This window comes from Protomyctophum parallelum, assembly GCF_964188405.1.
Source record: "Protomyctophum parallelum genome assembly, chromosome: 16".
Lineage (NCBI taxonomy): Eukaryota > Metazoa > Chordata > Actinopteri > Myctophiformes > Myctophidae > Protomyctophum > Protomyctophum parallelum.
In genome coordinates this window covers 43,692,726-43,715,439 of record NC_139711.1, presented here as the reverse complement: position 1 = coordinate 43,715,439, position 22,714 = coordinate 43,692,726, and the positions used below count along the sequence as shown (strand labels likewise).

Genomic DNA, 22,714 nt, shown 5'->3' with positions numbered 1-22,714 from the left:
AGTATAGTTATTCAAACTGTGTGCGTGCGTGTGCGTGTGTGTGTGCGTGGCAGACTGGGGGGGGGGGTTACTCCCTTTGCTAAGCCGGCCCAAACACAACAGTGTGTCTGGACCAATGGGACGGCAGCGTTGGGCCGCACCCACCAGTGATGATGTGCTGATGTTGGTGTTTTGAAAAGAATGTCAGACGTAGAATATTTCTCCTCCAAACGTACAGTAGGCAAAGTATCCCAAAATACAAATATTCGAGCAAAGTACAGATGGTTACTCAACTAATACTGACACTCACAGTACAGTACAGTACAGTACAGTACAGTACAGTACAGTACTGTACTGTACTGTACTGTACTGTACTGTACTGTACTGTAATGTACTTGGTTGATTGTCCACTGAGGTGGAGGAGGGCACGGCTGGCATTCCCTCAGTGCCCCGTGGCATTGAAACCACACGCTTCCACTCTGTTGCGTGTGTGTGTGTGTGTGTGTGTGTGTGTGTGTGTGTGTGTGTGTGTGTGTGTGTGTGTGTGCGCGCGCGCCCATTTAGCTCGGGTTTATGCGTGTGTGCACTCTTGTTTTGCTCGGGTGTGTGTGAGTGGGTACATGCTTGTTTTGGTGTGTGCATGCACGGGTGCTAATGTAATTAGTAATATAATGTGTTCACTTCAGGTGCTGCTGGCTAGATTAACCTATAATCACAAATCATTATTTATCACTTAGCTACTTGTTCGTTTTACATTAATCGAAATCTGCAAAGTCACTAAAGCTGCCATATAGGCTACTGAATTGCAGTGTGGTTAAAAAAAAAAAAAAAGTACAGGGTTTCAGATGAAACTCTCAATTACTAAAATGCATTTAGAGAATGTGAAGGGCCTCTGCTAGTTAAGGCATTTTTTTATGACAGATGTAGTCACTACGACCACAAATGTCCCAAGAAACTAGCTAGCCTAGCCACCGAGTTTGCTAGCACTCTGGGAGAACAGAGCAGCTGAATTCTTTGTTTTGATTAGGTGGTGAATGGTGCTGGTTTGATCCACGTCTAGAATCCGTTTCAGCCAATCAGATTGCTTCCTCGAAACGACCTGTTGTATAATATCTAATGTACACTTCCTCTGACAACCTGGGGAGAGCAACGGACTGACCTCATGCTTCATGGTATATAGAGCAACGGACTGACCTCATGCTTCATGGTATATAGCTTTGGTTAAGGAATGTGAATCAGTGCAGCTTAGTTATAGTGTGACTCTAGACAGCTTTAGTTTAGGATGGGATGAGGTTGATGTTTTCTGACAGGTGGGGAGGAGGGGAGCGATGGGGGGGATGTTTGAGAGGGGTTTGATCCAGCTTCATACTTCACCGTACGAGGTGGGGAGGAGGGGAGAGATGGGGGGGATGTTTGAGAGGGGTTTGATCCAGCTTCATACTTCACCGTACGAGGTGGGGAGGAGGGGAGAGATGGGGGGGATGTTTGAGAGGGGTTTGATCCAGCTTCATACTTCACCGTACGAGGTGGGGAGGAGGGGAGAGATGGGGGGGATGTTTGAGAGGGGTTTGATCCAGCTTTATACTTCACCGTACGAGGTGGGGAAAAGCCAGCGACACGTTTTGAGCTTGTATATTTGCTACTTTTGTAAAGGTCACTCAGGCCCCACCCAGTCCCTTGTGCATGTAATGGTTTAAACAAATGTGCAAAAACACATTCCAGCTCACTGCACTGGACACTGCAATGATAACATTACCAATAGTAAGGGTTTAGCCAAAAAGGAACAGTTATGGACATAATTATGAGATTAATTCCACCCGACAGAGACCATTATATATTTAAGTTCATTCATCTTTTTTCCCCCCTAAACCCTTAGGCCTCACTCACACCTAAGACGCACGCAAGACACACTTGTGTCCTGCGTCTTTCTTTTTTTTTTAAATATATTTTTATCCCACGATTTTGTAACCCATTTTTCACCCCTGTGTCAATCATCTAATGTGATCCTGGGCTCTACACACCCTCCACCAACCTAGTCCCCATATATCCTGCGTCTTTCTAATGGGAGTCACATGGTTTTATGACACAACCTTGCATGGGGGGGGGGGGGGGGGGGGGTAGGGCAGAAGACAGCCATGCAACAAGGTTGTGTCATGAAACCATGTGACTCCCATTGGAAATGCATTGAGGCGGCCATGACACACAGAAGACACAGGACACAAGTGTCCGTCGTAGTCTGAAAACCCACCTCTTCAGACTCCACCATGGCCCGTAGCACTTGCCCTAGCCTAGCCCCTTAGATGGCATGTTATGTCAACTTAGATAGTATTTTAGACAGACTTATAGCTCGTTACGTAGACAGCACTAGAATTGCATTTTATGTAGTCATAGCACTTTATAGTACACATGTATATTGTATAATATGTAATATAGTATAGTATGTATATGTAACATGGTTAATAGTGCTTCCACTTGCCCAGGCATTATATTGTATTGTGATCCAGTGTTCTGTGACTTTAAGAGTTCAGGCGTTTGCCTTTAAGGAAATGATGTAACCTACCGCACTTCCTATTTCATATTGGCTTTGAAAGCGCTAGGTTGTGTTTATTTTGTTCTGCAGATTATTTACATAATATGTACCCAAAGTTGTTAAGACACATACTGTGTTTTCATGGTACTGCATCTGCTTTATTTCCAGCAAACGTAATGTGGAAAACGTACGTCAGAGCAGAGCAGTGATTGCCTCATTGTCTTTTGTACAGAATAAATCTACTCACTGCTGAGATCCTGGTCTATGGTGCTTCATATAACACAACGCAAGATCACGTCTGTTATACTCCACTGTTACGTTCTTAGTTTATACATGATTCATGATAACTACTTTTTATATATGTGATGTATGCCATGCTTTTGTTTTTTTGCTTAAATGTAAGTCGCTCTGGATCAAGAGCGTCTGCTGAATGCCTAAATTGTAAATTGTACAAGTGTGTGAGTGAGGCCTTAGTATTAGTAATGTTATCATGCTTTTATATTTTTGAGCTGGAATGTGTTTTTGCACATTAGTGTTAACCATTACACTGAGGGACTGTCTGGGGCCCTGTGGGGCCTGAGAGGGACTGTCTGGGGCCCTGTGGGGCCTGAGAGGGACCTTTACACTGAGGGACTGTCTGGGGCCCTGTGGGGCCTGAGAGGGACTGTCTGGGGCCCTGTGGGGCCTGAGAGGGACTGTCTGGGGCCCTGTGGGGCCTGAGAGGGACCATTACACTGAGGGACTGTCTGGGGCCCTGTGGGGCTTGAGAGGGACCTTTACACTGAGGGACTGTCTGGGGCCCTGTGGGGCCTGAGAGGGACTGTCTGGGGCCCTGTGGGGCCTGAGAGGGACCTTTACACTGAGGGACTGTCTGGGGCCCTGTGGGGCCTGAGAGGGACTGTCTGGGGCCCTGTGGGGCCTGAGAGGGACCTTTACACTGAGGGACTGTCTGGGGCCCTGTGGGGCCTGAGAGGGACCTTTACACTGAGGGACTGTCTGGGGCCCTGTGGGGCCTGAGAGGGACCTTTACACTGAGGGACTGTCTGGGGCCCTGTGGGGCCTGAGAGGGACCTTTACACTGAGGGACTGTCTGGGGCCCTGTGGGGCCTGAGAGGGACCTTTTGGGTCCTGGGTAATTAGGAGCCTCCACTTGGGTTTGTTTGTGTGTTTCTGAGAAGTATGGGTTGTTTTTCCATAAGTTTCCATATCTCACGATGACTTGGGGTTAAATACATGTTGTTTACACGTCATGTCAAGATTGGCCACTCCATCATATTCTGTTGGTCAACACAGATAGAACTTTGGCCCCAACCGTGTTCCTATAGGTCATATTTTTATCATTTTACCCTTAGTCTACTGCCTGTTTACACAGGGTTGCTCATCTAATCAATTAATGTCATCCATGTTTATGGCCATTTAATATCTTGTTCAGTCCCATACTGTCTCTTCTCAGTCATTTAGTTATGATACTGTAGGCGCTGTTTCTTAACCCATTCTGACCTGAGATCTGATTCATACGAGGTTTCCACTGGACACACACTGGTCTGATTAACCCATTCTGACCTGAGATCAGATTCTAAAAATGTCAGTCGTTCTTCGATTTTTCAAAAAATAGCAGACCTACAAGCTCGTATCGCGCCACTCGGTGGCGCGATATGAGCTTGTAGATCTGCTATTTTTCAATAGCTAAAGCATAACATGATGCTAACACCAAAATGGGTGCCCGTTCAGAATGGGTTAATTCAACATGCAGCTGCCGTGTTATCAGTCTAGTTTGACCTTGGCCTAGTAACTTAGAGCAGGGAATGAAGTTATCAACAAGTTGCCTAGCAACGCCAGCCTCTGTGCTTTCCCGGTCTATGGCCATCAATGACTGAACCAAGGAAGATGAACTCTACGTTGCTACGCCATCCTCATCATCAATGCGTTGGACTAATGAGAGACCGCCAACCCTGGTCTTGTCATCTGACATTGCGGACATGAATCATCTCCAACCAATGAACTTAATATCAACAATCTGACCGTATTTAGCCTGGAACAATACTGTGAAGAGGAGATTCAGCACTCGGACAATTGGACTATTTATTCTAAAGTATACTGATGTAATTGTACTTGCTGAACCATGTAGCACAATCTCTCAATGTAAATTGACTTTATACCTTCTAAAAAAAACTTCAGAACTTTATTTCATCTGTCTCATGGTATAGATGTACAGTCATTTCTAATTAACATTACAAAATAGATTTATTATTTATAAATATAATTTATTATTATCTATTTAAAGGTATATTCAGTGATTTCACTCAAAAAACCTTAGGTTTCGTTTTTGGCTGGGACCTATGCCTTTCATCCAATCAGGATAGAGAGCCAAAAACGAAACCTAAGGTCTTTTGACCCCCAGGGGTTAACTGGGGACAGGGAGGAACTCCTTATATGGTCAGCACACTCTATAGTAGAGAGGATTATCACAACAAAACAAAGAATTAAGTGATATTTGAATTAAGCGAAATCACTGAATATACCTTTAATGCTCAGGGGTAGAGTGACTGGATGGGAACCGTCCGCCAGGTTCCCAGTTGGATCCCTGTGGGCTCCCCCAGAGTTAGTGTCCTTGAGCAAGACGCTGAACCCCTAATTGCTCTCGATGTGCTGCACAGGTTGGTGCCTTGCATGGTTTTCTTCCGGCATCAGTGTGTGAATGTAATGCACAATCTCTGTAAAGCGCCTTAAATGCACCATTTACCACCATGCATACAGCACAGCACATATCATCTCTGTCATGTTCCAAAAATGTGTCCAAAAAATGTTACTTTTAGAATAAAAAAATGGCGAAAGTGGATCTGCATGCGATCAAAGCTTGTAGAGATCTGCTACTTTGATGCGTTCGTGCTGTATAGTTAGTATGATGGAGTAGGGCTGTGGTTCTCTACCTGTGGTCCGGGGACCACCGGTGGTCCTTTGAGGGGGTTCCAGGTGGTCCCCAGCTAAATGATGGAGAGTTGGTAACCAAGTGGGCGCTTTAAGGTGCATTCATTTCAGACCTGACCTGACTGTTGGGATTTGTTTACAAGCACTGTGAGATGTGTTTACACTACAGACATTGTGAATTTGTTTACAAACATTGTGGTTTTGTTTACAGACAGTGTGTATCTGTTTAGAAACATTTTGGATGTGTTTACAATCATTTTGGATTTGTTTACAAACATTGTGGATTTGTTTACAGACATTGTGTATCTGTTTAGAAACATTTTGGATGTGTTTACAAACATTGTGGATTTGTTTACAAACTGAAACATTATACGTTGTTTACAGAAATAGGTTTGTTTACACCATTTTGGGTTTGTTTACAAACATTGCAGATTTGTTTACAAACATTTTATGTTTGTTTACAAACGTTGTTGATTTATTTACAAATATTAGTTTACAGATATGTTGTGTTTGTTTATAAACATTGTGGATTTGTTCATGAACATTTTGTGTTTGTTTACAGACATGGTGCATTCATTTCAGACCTGACGATATATATATATATGTTTGTTTCCAGTTTCTTGGATCACTTCACTTTGGTCACGCAGGTCAGCGTTGGTAAAAGCATAAATCACACCCGTGTAAAGTGAGGGGTACTAATATATTAAAGTCTAACTCATGTTGATTAGGTGATCAAACTGTGACAAAACAAACATTTCATGCTCTTTATTGCTAATGGCTTTTAATGTTTGTGTTAGGGACAAGACGACGTAAATTTTCATTGTCAATGGCGTTTTTAAAACAAACATTGAACTAAAAACCAAATATTACACCTGTATATAGGAGGGGCTAGCACCATCAAAAATATATCACACCGTGTGAAGTGAGGGGCGCTCTTATCATCGTAGATTGTCTCATACTGGCCAATCAGAATGCCTGTTGCCTCAAAGTTACGTCATATTTAGCGGACATTTGACCTAATTTCTCCTTTCTGGCATTTAATGTTTGTGTTGCGGACATTTTGTGGGGAAAAAAGCTGTATCCCTCAAAAATCACGCTCATGTCAAGTCTTTTTCTGTCGTATGTCCTTAGACCAGGGGTCTGCAACCTAAGATGTTGAAAGAGCCATTTTCGACCAAAAATAAATTCAAAATCTATCTGGAGCCGCAAAGAAAATTACGCATTATAATGCAGCTTGCCAAGCTTTATTATCTCCCGGGTTGCAACGAAACTAGCAGAATTTAGCATGCTTTCCCTGGAAATGTCGTTCAACGTTACTTTTTTTGTTGTTTGATAGCTTCTCACTGCAGATTAAACATACAGGCAGTCAATCTGCATTGGCTGTGAAGGCAAAAGCCTCTGTCCACGAACTGTTAAATCCTCTGTTTTTCGTCGGCTATCTTTATTTCTCTCCCTGTAGAAGCCATAGCTTCATATTAAGAATGCTTGTCAAGTTTGGCCTCCTACAGAAACCATAAATGAAAAATAATTTATTGCTACTTTTAATGCTACAGGGAGCCACTAGCGGTGTGCTCTAGAGCCGCATGCGGCTCTAGAGCCGCCTGTTGCAGACCCCTGCCTTAGACCTTCAACTCCGTTGCAGCTAGCCAGACCAGTGTGTCATTGTCTAGGTCAATTGACCCACGATCACCATTCGGTGGCCGGTATATATGGGGCAGCTGGTCAGCGCGTGTTCCACAGTCTGGAATGGATCCCCACATTCGCAGTTGGCACTATCTGTGAGACCCCACTTCTGTCTGTGAGACCCCACTTCTGTCTCACTGTCTGTGAGACCCCACTGTCTGTGAGATCCCACTTCTGCATTGCTGCACCAAAACGTCCGACACCTGTCCTCAGGCGTTTGAGGGTTGTCCACCCCTTGCGGGGGAGGTGCTGACCAAGATTGACATCCTTGAGCAAATAGTCAGCAAAAACAACGTGACAGTGATCACCCTGCAGGAGACCTACCAGGAAAACAAGAACATCCTGAGGGTCCCTGCGGGTACACCTTGGCCGGACACATCACCAGTAAACATCATGTCAAGTGGGGGGGGGGGGGGTGCTTTTATCATCATTCATCATCATACGTCCTATTTCTTGCTCAGCCAATCAGCTGAGCACATTCCGTGCTCACGCGGATGTTTGGGTCATCATCCGGGCGTTCAGGGTCTCCATCCTGGCCGACAGACACGCCGCCGAGTCGGACAGAGCGGCTTCCGTCGTGGAGAGGTCCGTGAGGCCGATGGCCTCCAGCCTCCGCCTGACACTCTCCCACAGCGCTGGCATGTTGTCCTGCAGCCTCTGAAGGTCAGCCGCCATGTCGAGCAGCTGATTGGTGGAGAGGGAGTCCGCCGGGCGCCGTCGCTCGCTGTCGGCGCCGAGGCCGCCCATTGATGAGGAGGCGGAGCTTGGCCTGGTCGTCAGCTCCTCGGAGGGCAGTGCCAGCGTCGGGGCGAGTGCTGCGTCGAGGAAGTGGGCGTATCGCGAGTAGAGCTTCAGCGTGAGCTCCCAGAAGCGGTGGGCCAGCTGCGGGAGGAAGACCTGGTCCGACCAACACCTGAGCACGCCCGACCACAACGCCTGGGTCGCCTGCAGGCGGAAGCCGCCGGCCTCCCCCGCCGCCGTTACCGCCCGCACCCCTCCTCCTCCGCCGCTCACCGCCTCCTCCAGAGCACCCGCTATCTCGTCACGCCGGAGCCGGAAGTAGACGGGGAGCTCCCGGCGGTCGCGGAGGAAGCGCGCGTACGAGGGCCGCGCTCTCAGCCGCTCGGCGCTGGCCCGGGAGCCGCAGCACTGGCGCTCGTAGCTCCGCGCGAACGCCACGCTGGCGCCGTAGTGCCGGTGGAACGCGTCGGGGTCTCCCGACGGGTCGAAGAAGAGGCCAATCCTCTCCTCGATGCCTCGGACGATCTCCGGCCACGCGGAGTTCACCGCGAAGTCGTAGCCGGGCACGATGTCTGCCGTTTCTTCGTCGCCGAGGGACACGGCCCCTCCTCTTCGTCCGGTCGCGTCGCGGAGCAGTCGACAGTGGTGAGGAAGGCACTCCAGCAGTCTGGAGTACGTGAGCTGGAGACCATCGGGGCCGGCCTCCGCTAGCCCCTCCGCGATCACCCGGTCAACGTAAGGCCTGACCCACACCCGTCCCACCAAGGCCTCCGCGTCTCCGCTCCTGTCCATGAGGGCGTACGCCCTCAGGCAGCGTCGCACCGCCTCCACGTCGGACGCCCGCAGACCCTCGGTCAGCAGCGCCTCCAGGGGCCGCCGCAGCTCCGAGTCGACGGCCGCCACGCGCGCTCCGAGTCCGTCCGGAAGACGAAGGGGCGACATGCCTTCTTCGCTCTGCCGCGCGGCGGTGGCGTCCAACCGGAGCTGGCGGAACCGCGTCGCCGCTCTCTCCAGGATCCGACCCGAGTCCGACAGAGAGCCGCCGCGGTGGGACTCCTCGGAGTTCCTCTTCGCCGAGCGCAGGACCTCCTCCATCTTGTCCAGAGAGCGTGCCGCGCGCATCAGCCCGAGCACGCGCGCCTTCTTCCCTCGCAGGTCTTCCAGTCTGCGCAGCCGAGCGTCTACTTGCCGGACAGACCGGCCCGCGGCGGACCGCAGGCCCAGCGCCTCGTCCCGCAGGCGCCCGAGGGGAGCCGGTAGCCGCTGGAGGGCCCGGTCCATCCCGGCCAGCTGGGCGGAGAAGTGGACGAAGTGGGCGTAGTCGCGGTGGATGAGCTCCGCCGTGGCCGCGTTCAGCAGCTCACGGTAGATCTCCAAGTCCTCTCTCATCCGCTCCAGAGGGACGCGTCCGCGACACTCGGCCACGAAGCGGTCCGCGTCGAAGTCGTCCTTCATGAAGACGTCTCTGTCGAAGCACAGGCGACGATCTGCATCCTTTGAGGGATTCATGCTTTGTAAATGAGCCGTCGAACACAACGGTAGCAGCTGTTAGCTATAGCTGTTCAGTCGAGTGAATTCAGTTCGTATAGAGCATGTTTAGAAAAAACAACAACCATGGCTGGCCAAAGTGCTTCACAGCATGCAGAACAAAATACACAACATGTCGGTCAAGACAGAAAAGCTTCACAACACACTTTTCTTTAAAGTCTAATGTTGGTCGAAATAATGGAGGTTGAATTAGATGGCCGTAAACGTGAGCAGGGGAGGTCATGGTGGTTTGAGGTCACCCTGTGATGTCATGGCCAAGCTGTGATGTCATGGTCTATTCATACAGTATGCCCATATTTGGGCATATCTACAGTGCAGTTCTCTACGCTTTTTATTACGGAGGTTCTCAAACCTGAGGGGCGAAACATTAAATGCCGTTAACAATAAAGATAATTTAATGTTTGTTTTGTCACCATTTGTTTTTACGTCACCATTACATCACGTAATCAACATGAGTTAGACTTTAATATATTAGCGCCCCTCACTTCACACGGGTGTGAAGGACCCTCTAGTTTGGCATCCATTAGACCACGGACCCCCATAACTCTGACAGACCAGGTACCCCCATAACTCTGACAGACCAGGGACCCCCATAACTCTGACAGACCAGGGACCCCCATAACTCTGACAGACCAGGGACCCCCATAACTCTGACAGACCAGGGACCCCCATAACTCTGACAGACCAGGGACCCCCATAACTCTGACAGTGTTCACGTGGAACCAATTGGACCCACGTTGGTCCGCTTGGTTCCATTTGTACATAAACACACCGCCGACGGGTAACACCAAAATGTGACACGTGACTTAGTGGTATTTTAGTCGTACTTGGGTTCACCTTTGTGTTATTATTGTTCAACATAAATAAAAGTGTGTGTGTGCGTGTGTGCACACGTGGGTGTGGAAGGTGCATTCCTTACCAAGGTACTAGGTACCGACGTCTTCATTGTGCTATCATACAGCTGTGTCCGTGCACACATTGCAGGAATGCCCTGCAAGCCAAGAGCTGATAAGGCCTGAATAATTGGCAGTCGCCCCATTATGGAGGAGGTGATTCTTCCTGTACCCGTTGATCTCCATCCTGAAACACGTGTTGAGTAGATGTAGATGGCTCAAAGCTCAAAGAGCCATCTACTAATGTTTGTCTTCAAGAATGTCTTGTTAAACGGGAACGCAAACAAAGATCTTAAATGTGTGTGCGCACGTGCGTGTGTATTATAGGTGCAATCTACTTCTGTTCATCTTTGGCAGCCTAGGATATGTACGTACAATTACATAGGTTGGTTGTAAGATAGCCTGGGTTAAGGTCCGGCTATCAGACCATAACAAAGAAGGGAAGCAAGCATGGGATGAATGCAAACATTTAATTTATTAAATAGAATAATTAAGTTTAAAGTAGAACGAACACGTTTCCAACAAAAACTAAACTGCCACCACAAACTGAGACCTGTTAGTCAAACAAACAATATGCAGATTACTATTAGTATTAGTAAAAAGCACACACACACACCCTGACATAGGCCGTCACACCTGGAACAGACCTTTGATTTCTATGGCAATCGGTAGCCGTCAAATATGGCGAAGGTGCCGTTACTTGTACCCAAGGGTGTTGTGCGCGTGTGGGTATTTGTCCAAGATTTGCTTATTTTAACCTTTGGTAAATGGTGCATTTATATAGCGCCTTTATCCAAGGCGCTTTACAGAGATTGTGCATTACATTCACCCATTCATACACCGATGGCAGCGGAAACCATGCAAGGCACCAACTAGCACATCGGGAGCAATTAGTGGTTCAGTGTCTTAATTAACCATTAACCTTTCATGCTTATATTTGTTCCCTGCATTATGTCATCATCTCTGATTGTGTTCTCTTGCTTGTCTCTGTTTTTGCCACTGATCTGTGCAGCACTTTGGTCAACCTTGGTTGTTTTTAAACCGTGCTTTATAAATAAAGTTTGATTTGAGCACCTCACACAAATATTTGTGTCAATTTACAATGTAGGCATTTAGCAGACGCTCTTGATCCAGAGCGACTTACATTTAAGCAAAAACGAAAGCATGGCAGACATCATATATATAAAAAGTAGTTATCGTGAATCATGTATAAACTAACAACGTAACAGTGGAGTATCTATGTCAACTATATATACTATACTATATTATATATTATACATGTGTACGATAAAGTGCTATGACTACATAAAATGCAATTTTAGTGCTGTCTAGGTAACGAGCTATAAGTCTGTCTAAAATACTATCTAAGTCGACATAAAATGCTATCTAAGGGGCTAGGCTAGGGCAAGTGCTACAGGCCTTGTATTGCATCTCTTATGTGGACATCAATAAATAATTAAATGTGTCTGTGTGTGTGTGTGTGCGTGTGTGTGTGTGTGTGTGTGTGTGTGTGCGTGTGCGTGCTTGCGTGCGTGCTCTCAGGACGGTACTGTGAGGTCCACGACATGACGGGTAACTACATGTGGGATGAAGACAGTCACAAGGAGTTCCTGATCGGCACCAACGCAGACAGCCGTCTGCCCAGCTGGTGGGACGGCTCAGAACCGCTTTGGGTCACAATGCAGAGGCTGGGGAAGAAGGTCTACATGTACTACTGGCCTGGTGAGTACAGGACTGCTATGGAGGGTGTACATGTACCAGTATAGAACTGCTATGGAGGGTGTACACTGTACATGTACTACTGGCCTGGTGAGTACAGGACCGCTATGGAGGGTGTACATGTACTACTGGCCTGGTGAGTACAGGACCGCTATGGAGGGTGTACATGTACCAGTATAGAACTGCTATGGAGGGTGTACACTGTACATGTACTACTGGCCTGGTGAGTACAGGACCGCTATGGAGGGTGTACATGTACTACTGGCCTGGTGAGTACAGGACCGCTATGGTGGGTGTACATGTACCAGTATAGAACTGCTATGGTGGGTGTACATGTACGAGTATAGAACTGCTATGGAGCGTGTACACTGTACATGTACTACTGGCCTGGTGAGTATAGAGAAGTGGTTCCCAAAGTGGGGTCCAGGGACCCCCATGGGGGTCCTTGAGGGAGTTCCAGGGGGTCCCCAGCTAAATGATAGTTTGGAACCAAATGGACCCTTATGGGTCTGTAACTCTGAGAGTGTACAGATGGAACATTTGTACACTCTCAGAGTTAAATTAACATTGCTTTTACAATATAAATTGGAGGTCCCAGAGATAGAAATGCCATTAAATGGGGGGTCCATAGCCTAATTCAGATCAAACTGGGGGTCCTTGAAATTAAACGGGTTGAGAATCACTGCTGCGGCCGTAAAAATTCTCTTATGGAGGGGTCCCTGGCATATCTTTTCAAAGTGTGTGTGTGTGTGTGTGTGTGTGTGTGTGTGTGTGTGTGTGTGTGTGTGTGTGTGTGTGTGTGTGTGTGTGTGTGTGCGCGCGCGTCCAGGGTGTGAGGTAGAGATTCTGGGTGTGCGTCCGACATTCTGTGAGGAGTATGTTTACAACCCGTCAGAGAAGAACCTCACTGACTCCATTGAGAACGCTCTGAACGTACTGCGGTGAGACACACACGCACACACCTCATAAACACACCTCACACACCGCACACGCCTCATAAACCAAGGACCCCCAAAGTCATAATTATGCATTTAGCTCCAGACCCTCATCTGAACCAGAGCAAGAGGCATCAATGTGTCTTTGAGTGGTGCAACCCCTCCAAGGAACAGCTTTGTCTGTGTTCACCTATGTGTGTTCACCTATGTTTTCGCCTCATAGACTGTAAACAAATATGGACAAAGCGGTCTGATATGGATGTAAGATGAAGCCAGTCAGTCCTTGAATTGTAAATCGCCATCTTTCTAGATCCGTTTGTGCCCAGCTGGCCATTGGCTGGCCCAGACAACGAGGCGGGACTCCCCTTTCCCCCCCTTCTTCTTCGTTGGCTTTTATTTTGACTCGAACGGGGGGTGGCTCCCGATCATAGACTGTAACGGTAGCCACGCCCCTCAGAACATACGCAACTTTATGGTAATGTTTTTAATAAATGGGACCATGATTTTCCAAAAAGAATATTATGACATGAGAAATGAGACTTTAAACTAGTGACTGGAAGCAGAAAGTATTCATGACCATGTTTATTAAGGTAATACAGTCTAGGTGAAGTTGGGCCCAAATACATGGACCTCTATGGAGCTATATAAAAATGGAATTTTGACAAAAATGTCCTCCTCAAGCCAGCATGGTGATGGTGTGTGTGTGCGTGTGCGTGTGCACCTGTGTGTGCGTGTGCGTGTAGGTTTGGCGAAGCGGCCATGGCAGCAGTGTACTATGAGAAGATCGACGTGGAGGGTCACCACTTTGGACCGGACTCTCCCCAGGTCAGGACGGCTGTCACACAGCTGGACGCCGCCATGCAGACCCTGCACACCAAACTGAAGGTCTGTACGGACGTCCTCTTCTGTAAGAGGGTCTGTGTGGATGTCCTCACTCTGTCCTCACCTTCTGTAAGAGGGTCTGTATGGATGTCCTCACCTTCTGTCTTTTTGTGTCCAGGAGAAGGACCTGACCGGTCGGGTCAACATAGTGCTGTTCTCGGACCACGGCATGACACCCCTCAGCTGGATGGACAGAGTGATCGAGCTGGACAAATACATCAACATGTCCGACTTGGTCAAGATGATGGACAGAGGACCCGTGGTCAGCCTCTGGCCCAGAGAGAATGCAGAGCAACAGGTCAGAACATTGTTCTTACACACAGCACCAGGTCAGAACATTGTCCTTATACACAGCACCAGGTCAGAACATTGTTCTTACACACAGCACCAGGTCAGAACATTGTTCTTACACACAGCACCAGGTCAGAACATTGTTCTTACACACAGCACCAGGTCAGAGCATTGTTCTTACACACAGCACCAGGTCAGAGCATTGTTCTTATACACAGCACCAGGTCAGAGCATTGTTCTTACACACAGCACCAGGTCAGAACATTGTTCTTACACACAGCACCAGGTCAGAGCATTGTTCTTTCACACAGCACCAGGTCAGAGCATTGTTCTTATACACAGCACCAGGTCAGAACATTGTTCTTACACACAGCACCAGGTCAGAACATTGTTCTTACACACAGCACCAGGTCAGAGCATTGTTCTTACACACAGCACCAGGTCAGAACATTGTTCTTACACACAGCACCAGGTCAGAGCATTGTTCTTATACACAGCACCAGGTCAGAGCATTGTTCTTATACACAGCACCAGGTCAGAACATTGTCCTTACACACAGCACCAGGTCAGAGCATTGTTCTTACACACAGCACCAGGTCAGAACATTGTTCTTATACACAGCACCAGGTCAGAGCATTGTTCTTATACACAGCACCAGGTCAGAGCATTGTTCTTACACACAGCACCAGGTCAGAACATTGTTCTTACACACAGCACCAGGTCAGAACATTGTTCTTAGGTTCCAAACATCCAGGTGTACACTGCCCTCTCCCAGGTTGCTAACATGCATGTGTTTTCCATGCAGGTGTACACTGCCCTCTCCCAGGTTCTAACATGCATGTGTTTTCCATGCAGGTGTACACTGCCCTCTCCCAGGTTGCTAACATGCATGTGTTTCCCATGCAGGTGTACACTGCCCTCTCCCAGGTTCCTAACATGCAGGTGTACAGGGTTCAAGACATTCCACAACGCTTCCACTACCGAGGAGGGAAGTTCGTCTCCACGCTGACCCTGGTGGCCGAGCCCGGGTGGTTCATCACTGAGGTGAGATATAATCCGGTGCTCTGAGGCTTTGATTAGACAGCGGTCTGTTATAGAGCAGAATGGTCTGTTATTATCAAGAAATAACACACGGCTGAATTCAGCTCTTGACCAATCAGAATCAAGCATTCAACCAAGCCATGTAATAAACAATAATAAACTGTGTGTGTGTGTGTGTGTGTGTGTGTGTGTGTGTGTGTGTGTGTGTGTGTGTGTGTGTGTGTGTGTGTGTGTGTGTGTGTGTGTGTGTGTGCGTGTGCGTGTTCCAGAATAAGAGCGTTCTTCCGTTCTGGAAGAACGGGAGTGGGGAGGCGACGGGATGGCAAAACGGTTGGCATGGTTACGACAACGAGTTCATCCACATGAGAGGATTCTTCATGGCCTCCGGACCGGGTGAGTAGAGCCACGCCCACATAGGTCTCGTTTTAGAACGGACAGTTGTTTACTTAATTACTCAAAAAATAAATAAAAATATAAATAAACAGCTGCCAGTTAACTGTGTCTTTCCTCTTCCGCACTGGCCAGCATTTTGTTGTTTATCAACGGTCTGGGGCTCATTCTGTTGTTTATCAACGGTCTGGGGCTCATTCTGTTGTTTATCAACGGTCTGGGGCTCATTCTGTTGTTTATCAACGGTCTGGGGCTCATTCTGTTGTTTATCAACGGTCGGGGGCTCAATCGTAGATACATATTCTGTGACTGTGCCTACCTAAAGTAGGCATGTAACGATTCACTCAACTCACGATACGATTTGTATCACGATATGAGGTTCACGATACGATTTTCCACGATATTAAAAAATAGTAGTAACAGAGAAAGAGAGAGAGAGAGATGTTTTTCATCCAAAAGACCAAAGAGGGAAGATGACAATGAAAGCCTAACATTCAAAGAATGGAGATTTATTGATTGATATCAATACTTTATTAGACAGAAATGTGACAGAAACACTTGGTCTAAAAGGATAGCACAAAAAACAAATGCGACATGGAAAAATAACAACAGAATTCATTGTCATCACAAAATAATAAAATGTACAGAGTGGAAAAGAATGAAAAATGGGTGCAAAAAGGGGCCGCCAGTTCTGGCCTCCTGGAGATGTGGCCTGTTGCCTCTACCACTGCTATAGGGTGGTTGTTCTGGGCGGCTGTGGCTCAGGAGGTAGAGCAGGTCGTCCCTGGGTCGGCGGTTCGACTCCCGGCTCCTCCTGTCCACATGTCGGAAGTGTCCTTGGGCAAGACACTGAACCCTACATTGCCTCCAATGAGTCGGTCGGTGTGAGCTCGCCACCGTTGTGGTGTGAGGACGCTGGTGTCGACTGTTCGCCGCTTCACCTCCCAATGTATGAAAGAATGCACCATTGTAAAGCGATTTGAGCACTTGGGAAAAGCACTATAAAAATGCAATTCATAAAAAAATTGCAATTCATTAAATATTTCCAATTCCCTCCCCTCTCTTTTTTCCCCCCCAGACTTCAAGCGTAACTTGCGCGCGGCGCCCATCCGCAGCGTGGACGTGTACAACCTGCTGTCTAAGACGCTGGGCGTTGAGCCGCTGCCAAACAACGGCTCGTGGGCCCGCGTGGAGTTCCTCCTGAGCGGCTCGCCCGGACGCCATCAGCACACGGCGATGACGACCGCCACCGCCTGCACCGGTCTGTGGAGTCTGATGGCCGCCATGCTGCCTCTGCTGTGGCCTTAAGGGGCACTCCCCTGGACTAGTGTCACGGAACCCTAGGGCAGGGCTTCTCAACGACCCCCCGGGAATGCATTGGCCATGTCTCGCGAACCCCCCCCTGCTTCTGGGGGAGGTCCCTGGAACAACTTTTTTTTTTTTACTTTAATTTTTTATATGTAACATATAAAGTTTTTAAACTTTATATTTTATACTGTTATATGCTAATCTTTCCCACTATAGAGCGTCGCAGTCCCTCCCCCTTTCAGAACAACGAGTGGCCCAGGAAATGAATCGCAATGCATTTGTCCCATATAGGCATTTCGTGCTTTATTTATTTAAAGACCTTTTAAGCGTCGTACGAAGCCAACTCTTGTCGTGACAAATCATGACTACAAACACAATGTTTTGGACCAAACAAATAATTACAAAGAAGAAAAACAACAAAAAAAGGGTTGTAACCGGTTGTGCCGTTCCTTTCTACTTTCTAATTCTTTGTTTGGCCCGAAATATTGTGTGTGTTGTCATGATTTGTCACGACAAGAGTTGGCTTCGTACGGCGCTTAAAAGGTCTTTAAATAAATGAAGCACGAAATGCCTATGGGACAAATGCATTGCGATTCATTTCCTGGGCCACTCGTTGTTCTGAAAAGGGGAGGGACTGCGACGCTCTATACAGATATGGTAAGGTATGTCACGGAGGGAAAGGTCATAACAGACTGAAAATAACTTCTATACTTTAACCATTTTAAACCCCATCTGATCTACAAGCCCACATGCCGTCACAGGGTTGCGCATGCTTATCCGACACACCAAAGGTCCGACATGCGGATATCACCCGCCGCTCCAGATGTGTTGGTCCGACATGCGTTGCGTCGTGCTTGCGGTTATGCACAGGCTTTGGGGTAGCTTGTCGGTCTAATGACTCGGAAATAAAAGCCTGTGTGACGCGTTGTGAGCAGTGTTGGCAGTACATTTTTATTTTAGTTTTAGTCTTTTGAATAGTTTTAATTTAGTTATTTGTCACATTTTAGTCACCTGGAATATTTTATTGTTAGTCTAGTTTTAGTCGACTAAATATCATACGATTTTAGTCGACTAAGTCTACAGGTGATTTCGTCGACTAAAATATATTTTGGTGGGCCTTGATGCATTCGTAAATCTCGTAATGACTGTTTTTACACCAATCTACAAGCTCACAACGCGTCGCATTGTGAACTTGTTGATCTGCTATTTTCAGCATGCAACCAAGTGTCAAGTTTATTCATAAACTTGACCTGGACCTGGCCAGCTGAGACCCCCGCACATGTGTACACATGCACGCACGCACAGCACAGCACGCACAAAATGCACGCACTCATGCACCCACACGTCACACGCGCACTATTTTGTTTTAATCATATTCTCTGGAAGTCTCATTTAAATGTATATATTGATTGATGTTTATAGGACTCTTCAGGTGAGTTTTAGCAGGTTGGTCTTCTGCCTGTCGTCAGACCGGATGACCTTTTTATTCCGCAGAGCCTGGGCGCTGATGGGGCGCTTGTTTTACAGGTCAGGCTTAGGTTTAGGCATACTGTAGCTATTGTGAGGTTATATAACTCCACCCTACCAGTAGTAGCAGGTGCCCCGGCATCAGTGCCCCTCGACTCCCAGGCTCTACGAAAAAGAGTCCTGTCAGACAAACGAGTGAATGTTGTGGGGGGGGGACGACGACGACGAGGGACGACACAGATGTTGCTGTTCAAACACACCTTTCTTGGCAGCATTTATGAGAATGCCCCCCCCCCCCCCTTGTTGATTTTGACAGTACTAATAGTCTTTTGAATAAAATTCCATTTAGTTTTAGGCATATTTTAGTCATCTGAAATGTTTTAACTTCAGTATAGTTTTAGTCGACTAGTACTACATACAGTATCATAACATTTTAGTCTGCTAAAATGCTGATGCTACACAGCTGATTTAGTCGACTAAAATGTATTTTGGCTGGCTTTTGCCTGATTTTACACTTGGTTGCAAGCTCACAATGCGTTGCACATAGCGACGTGTTGTGAGCTTGTAGATCTGCTATTTCTTTAAGTACCATGTGTAGTAATGATAAGCAAATTAAAGTTGTATATAATGTCAGTAGACTAGATAGTGACAGCCTGTACGTGCCTTACTGTTTGTATAAAAATAATCTACGACAAATCTGAACTGTGCTTTTCGGTCTGTTTATTTCATCGTTATTATGTGACATGACACGTTTCATTGTAAAAGTACCAGAGCCCCAGGAACGCGCCCAGGGGGCCGGGCCGGTTCCGGCGTTCCACCCCGCGTCCGAAACGGTTGAGAAATGACAGAGTTGCCGTGTGCCGGTCCCTCTACTGTACCCTCTACTGTACTGTACTAGCACACCCGAAATCATCATATATATATACAGTTGTGCGATGTGCGCGTGTGTTTGTGTGTGTGTGTGTTAGGTTGCGCACAGGTGGTGAAAAACAACCATGCTGTTTTCGTGCTCATACCCAGGCAGGCACCCAGCCACCCACCTACACACACACACACACACACACACACACAGCTCCGTAAGGTAGTGGTTGCACCACTCAAAAAGAGCCAATATATTTCCACACTCACTCCAGAGGCCACAGTGCATATTACTGTCGTAGCAAAAATAGTCGATCTACAAGCTCAAAACGCGTCGCATTGCAACTCGTTTTGAGCTTGTAGATCAGCTATAGTTATAGTTATGTTGACTTTATGAACTGTTAACATACTGTAACTACTACACTGGACACAAAAAGACAATAACATTTTACTAGTGTCGTATATTAAGGAGCCACATCACGAAAAATATCATTATTGCTTATATAATGTTCTATACTGTTTGTGCAGGACCAACCTTCACTGACTGAGTTTCTGCATGCTATAGCCCTGAGAGGCTTGCTATTAGCTGGCCCACAGACACATCCCAAGAAGGGCCTATAGTCATCAATTGCAAAGGTTTGCTATGAAATTGTAAAGGCTATTGAAATTGGGCCGCGGGTACCATTGTATATATTTGGCTGTCATTGTGTTAACAATCTATAGAAATGACCATCTACTCGGTATGCCGTGGTCTAGACGAAGGAAACATACTGGGGATGCACGTGCACACCCCACATGCACTATTTGGACTATTATAAGAGGGTCTCAAATGTGCGGAGATCCACAGTCAGTCAGAGTGAGATCCAGTCAGTCGGAGTCGAACCTCAGTTGAGAGTGAGAGTCCAGAGTCGGAGTTGACAAGAGAGGCAGTGGGAGCTGAGTGAGTAAGATCAGGTACCTTCACTAAAAACGCCGGGACAACACTCCACACGTCCCAAACTCTTCTCCCTTCTGGCTCCAAAACTATGGAATGCACTTCCCATCACAGTCAGAACTGCAGCCTCACTCCCAATCTTCCGCCGTAGTCTGAAAACCCACCTCTTCAGACTCCACCAAGCACTTGCCCTAGCCTAGCCTTAGCCTTAGTCGACTTAGATAGTATTTTAGACAGACTTATAGCTCGTTACGTAGACAGCACTAGAATTGCATTTTATGTAGTCATAGCACTTTATAGTACACATGTATATTGTATAATATAGTATAGTATGTATAGTTGACATAGATACTCCACTGTTACGTTCTTAGTTTATACATGATTCACCAGTTGAGATCGGGAACAGCTATGATGCTGCACCCCATTCGACCGTTATCACTGTATTGAATAGGCGAAATCATCCGTTATCAGCACCTTTCAATAGGGCCAATATGGCCATACTGGCATACTCAATGTCTCAGTATGTCATTATCACCTATTGTGACGGGTGATAATGTCACTGATGCTCTAGGATGGCTCTGGAGTGGACTGATCTATGAATTTGGTAATTACGCTCTGTCCTTAATAAAATGATACAGAAATAAGGACATGCCTGGCCTCTCCAATCATTAATGCTACAAGGGTCAAAAGTTCATCTTCCTTGGTTCAGTCATTGATGGCCATAGACCGGGAAAGCACAGAGGCTGGCCGCTGGCGCTGGCGTTGCTATGGCAACTTGTTGATAACTTCTTTCCCTGCACTGTGAACTTTTGGCAGAGAAAAACACTCCCTGACTCCCAGTGCGCAGCTATCTCTTTTCTCACTAGGCCAAGGTCAAGTACATGTAGTAGACCTCTCATTATTAGCGAGTTAACTTGACTGGGGACAGACAACATGGAGACTGAGATAGGGGTTGAAGTCCGTCCTTTAAAACACCACTTCACCACTTTTCAACCTATCTTCATATACTAACCTCGCCTCACCTGGTCTCTGTTCCAAAAGTGCCGTGTGAACCGGTCTATGAGCCTGACATCGTACCTGGAAGTTATGTGGGAACGCCCACTGAGTGGCAAAAAACTATACTTTCTGGCCTTGACAACCCATTCATCCAAACAGAAAAGTCCTGTCTGAACAGTCTGATTGCATTAATAATAATAATAATAATAATAATAATAATAATAATAAAACTTTATTTGTATAGCACCTTTCATGACATGAAATGCAGCTCAAAGTGCTTTACAGAGCAATGGAGAAAAAAAGAAAAGCAAGGCATAAACATTAAAAAACAAGCAGTAATGCAATACAGTGAGGACATGAATAACAAAAAATAAAAGATCAATTAAAAGCAATGGTGTATAGAAGTGGGTCTTGAGCTGTGCTTTAAACAATGTTAAACTCACCAACATTGCAGCTGTACGAAAAGCTTGAATTATCCTCTTTTTATCTGCAAAGTTTTTGTTTCATACAAATCCACCATAGAAACGTTATGAGCTACTTTCTGTCAAGTGTCAGAGTTTGGAAGTGCTTGTTTTCAATAACACAACATTTTGCATGAAAATGGTGAAATGGTGCCCAGGATTTTAATTGGTCCTCAATAATGTTCAAGATAAAATACCACATTTTTTTCCTACTCAGTCTGTGTCTAATAGGAGGGCTGTGGGCAGTTCAGAAACCCGTCAACATCGATGGGGGAATCCAAGCTAATAGAAACGGCAGGCTTTCTATTCCTGAAAAGTTGCAATGCGTAAATGGAAGCCATCGTTCTCAGTTCTCACGATAATACAAATCTAAAACGAATCTAGATGGGTTTCTGAACTGCCCACAGCCCTCCTATGAGACACAGACTGAGTAGAAAGAAATGGTGGCATTGTATCATCATTGAGGACCCAATTACATGAAGATAAGTTGAAAAGTGGTGAAGTCGTCCTTTAATAACTCCAGTACTTGATTGATTGAAAACTGTATTAATTAACCGTTTTTAGAATAAGCACTGGAAAGCACAGTTCAATACAAGGATTTAAAAAAAGGGGGGGATAGTCTAAAGTGACAGTCTGACAGATTAGTACAGTACAAGACTGCCACCAAGTGGACAAAGTGTGCTACTCCTCGTGGATCAACAGCAGGCAGGCAGGCAGGCGTTGTTCCTGTCAGCTGACTCACTGTGTGATGTGTCTCTGTTAGCAGTTAGCAACTGGCTTTAGAATCTACTGTCTGTCAGGACTTTACCCTGCCTGTACTATTACTGAGGTATGTACGACGCACACGTTTCATGAAACAAACATTAATTTTAATTATTCACAACACGCAGCAGCTATAGGCTTTATTTTATTGATTTTTATAATTTCACTAGATGGGAGAGGTTGATCAGAGAAGAGAACCGTAGCTCGGATCTGCTGCAAAGAGGAGAGCTCTCTAATAACGCTCTGCCATGTCGTGGGATGTCTAAAACTCTTAGTCAAAATAAAGTAATAAACAATGTAATTTCGCCTCTCAGCGACATGAAGTCGTTTTTTTAATGATTTCTGAAAGACTATTCTCCGCGGTGGCA

The 22,714-nt window shown here is 46.5% G+C and overlaps 3 protein-coding genes across 3 annotated transcripts in view; 2 read left to right on the top strand and 1 right to left on the bottom strand.

Moving 5' to 3' along the window:
• LOC310873908 (glycerophosphocholine cholinephosphodiesterase ENPP6-like) overlaps positions 1-16,945 on the top strand; it is a 31,084-nt gene extending 14,139 nt beyond the window's left edge. The window contains exons 2-8 of the mRNA XM_083786492.1: positions 11,845-12,024; positions 12,851-12,962; positions 13,700-13,841; positions 13,957-14,136; positions 15,036-15,173; positions 15,440-15,563; positions 16,639-16,945. Of these exons, the coding sequence (XP_083642618.1) occupies positions 11,845-12,024; positions 12,851-12,962; positions 13,700-13,841; positions 13,957-14,136; positions 15,036-15,173; positions 15,440-15,563; positions 16,639-16,868 (1,106 nt within the window). The 3' untranslated portion in view covers positions 16,869-16,945. The remainder of the gene's footprint in view (positions 1-11,844; positions 12,025-12,850; positions 12,963-13,699; positions 13,842-13,956; positions 14,137-15,035; positions 15,174-15,439; positions 15,564-16,638) is intronic.
• b4galt1l (DP-Gal:betaGlcNAc beta 1,4- galactosyltransferase, polypeptide 1, like) overlaps positions 1-22,714 on the bottom strand; it is a 390,521-nt gene that overhangs the window by 259 nt on the left and 367,548 nt on the right. The window lies entirely within an intron of this gene.
• trappc11 (trafficking protein particle complex subunit 11) overlaps positions 22,334-22,714 on the top strand; it is a 55,257-nt gene continuing 54,876 nt past the window's right edge. Inside the window, 1 exon segment of the mRNA XM_083786548.1 lies at positions 22,334-22,413. The gene's annotated coding sequence lies outside the window, so the exon portion shown is untranslated.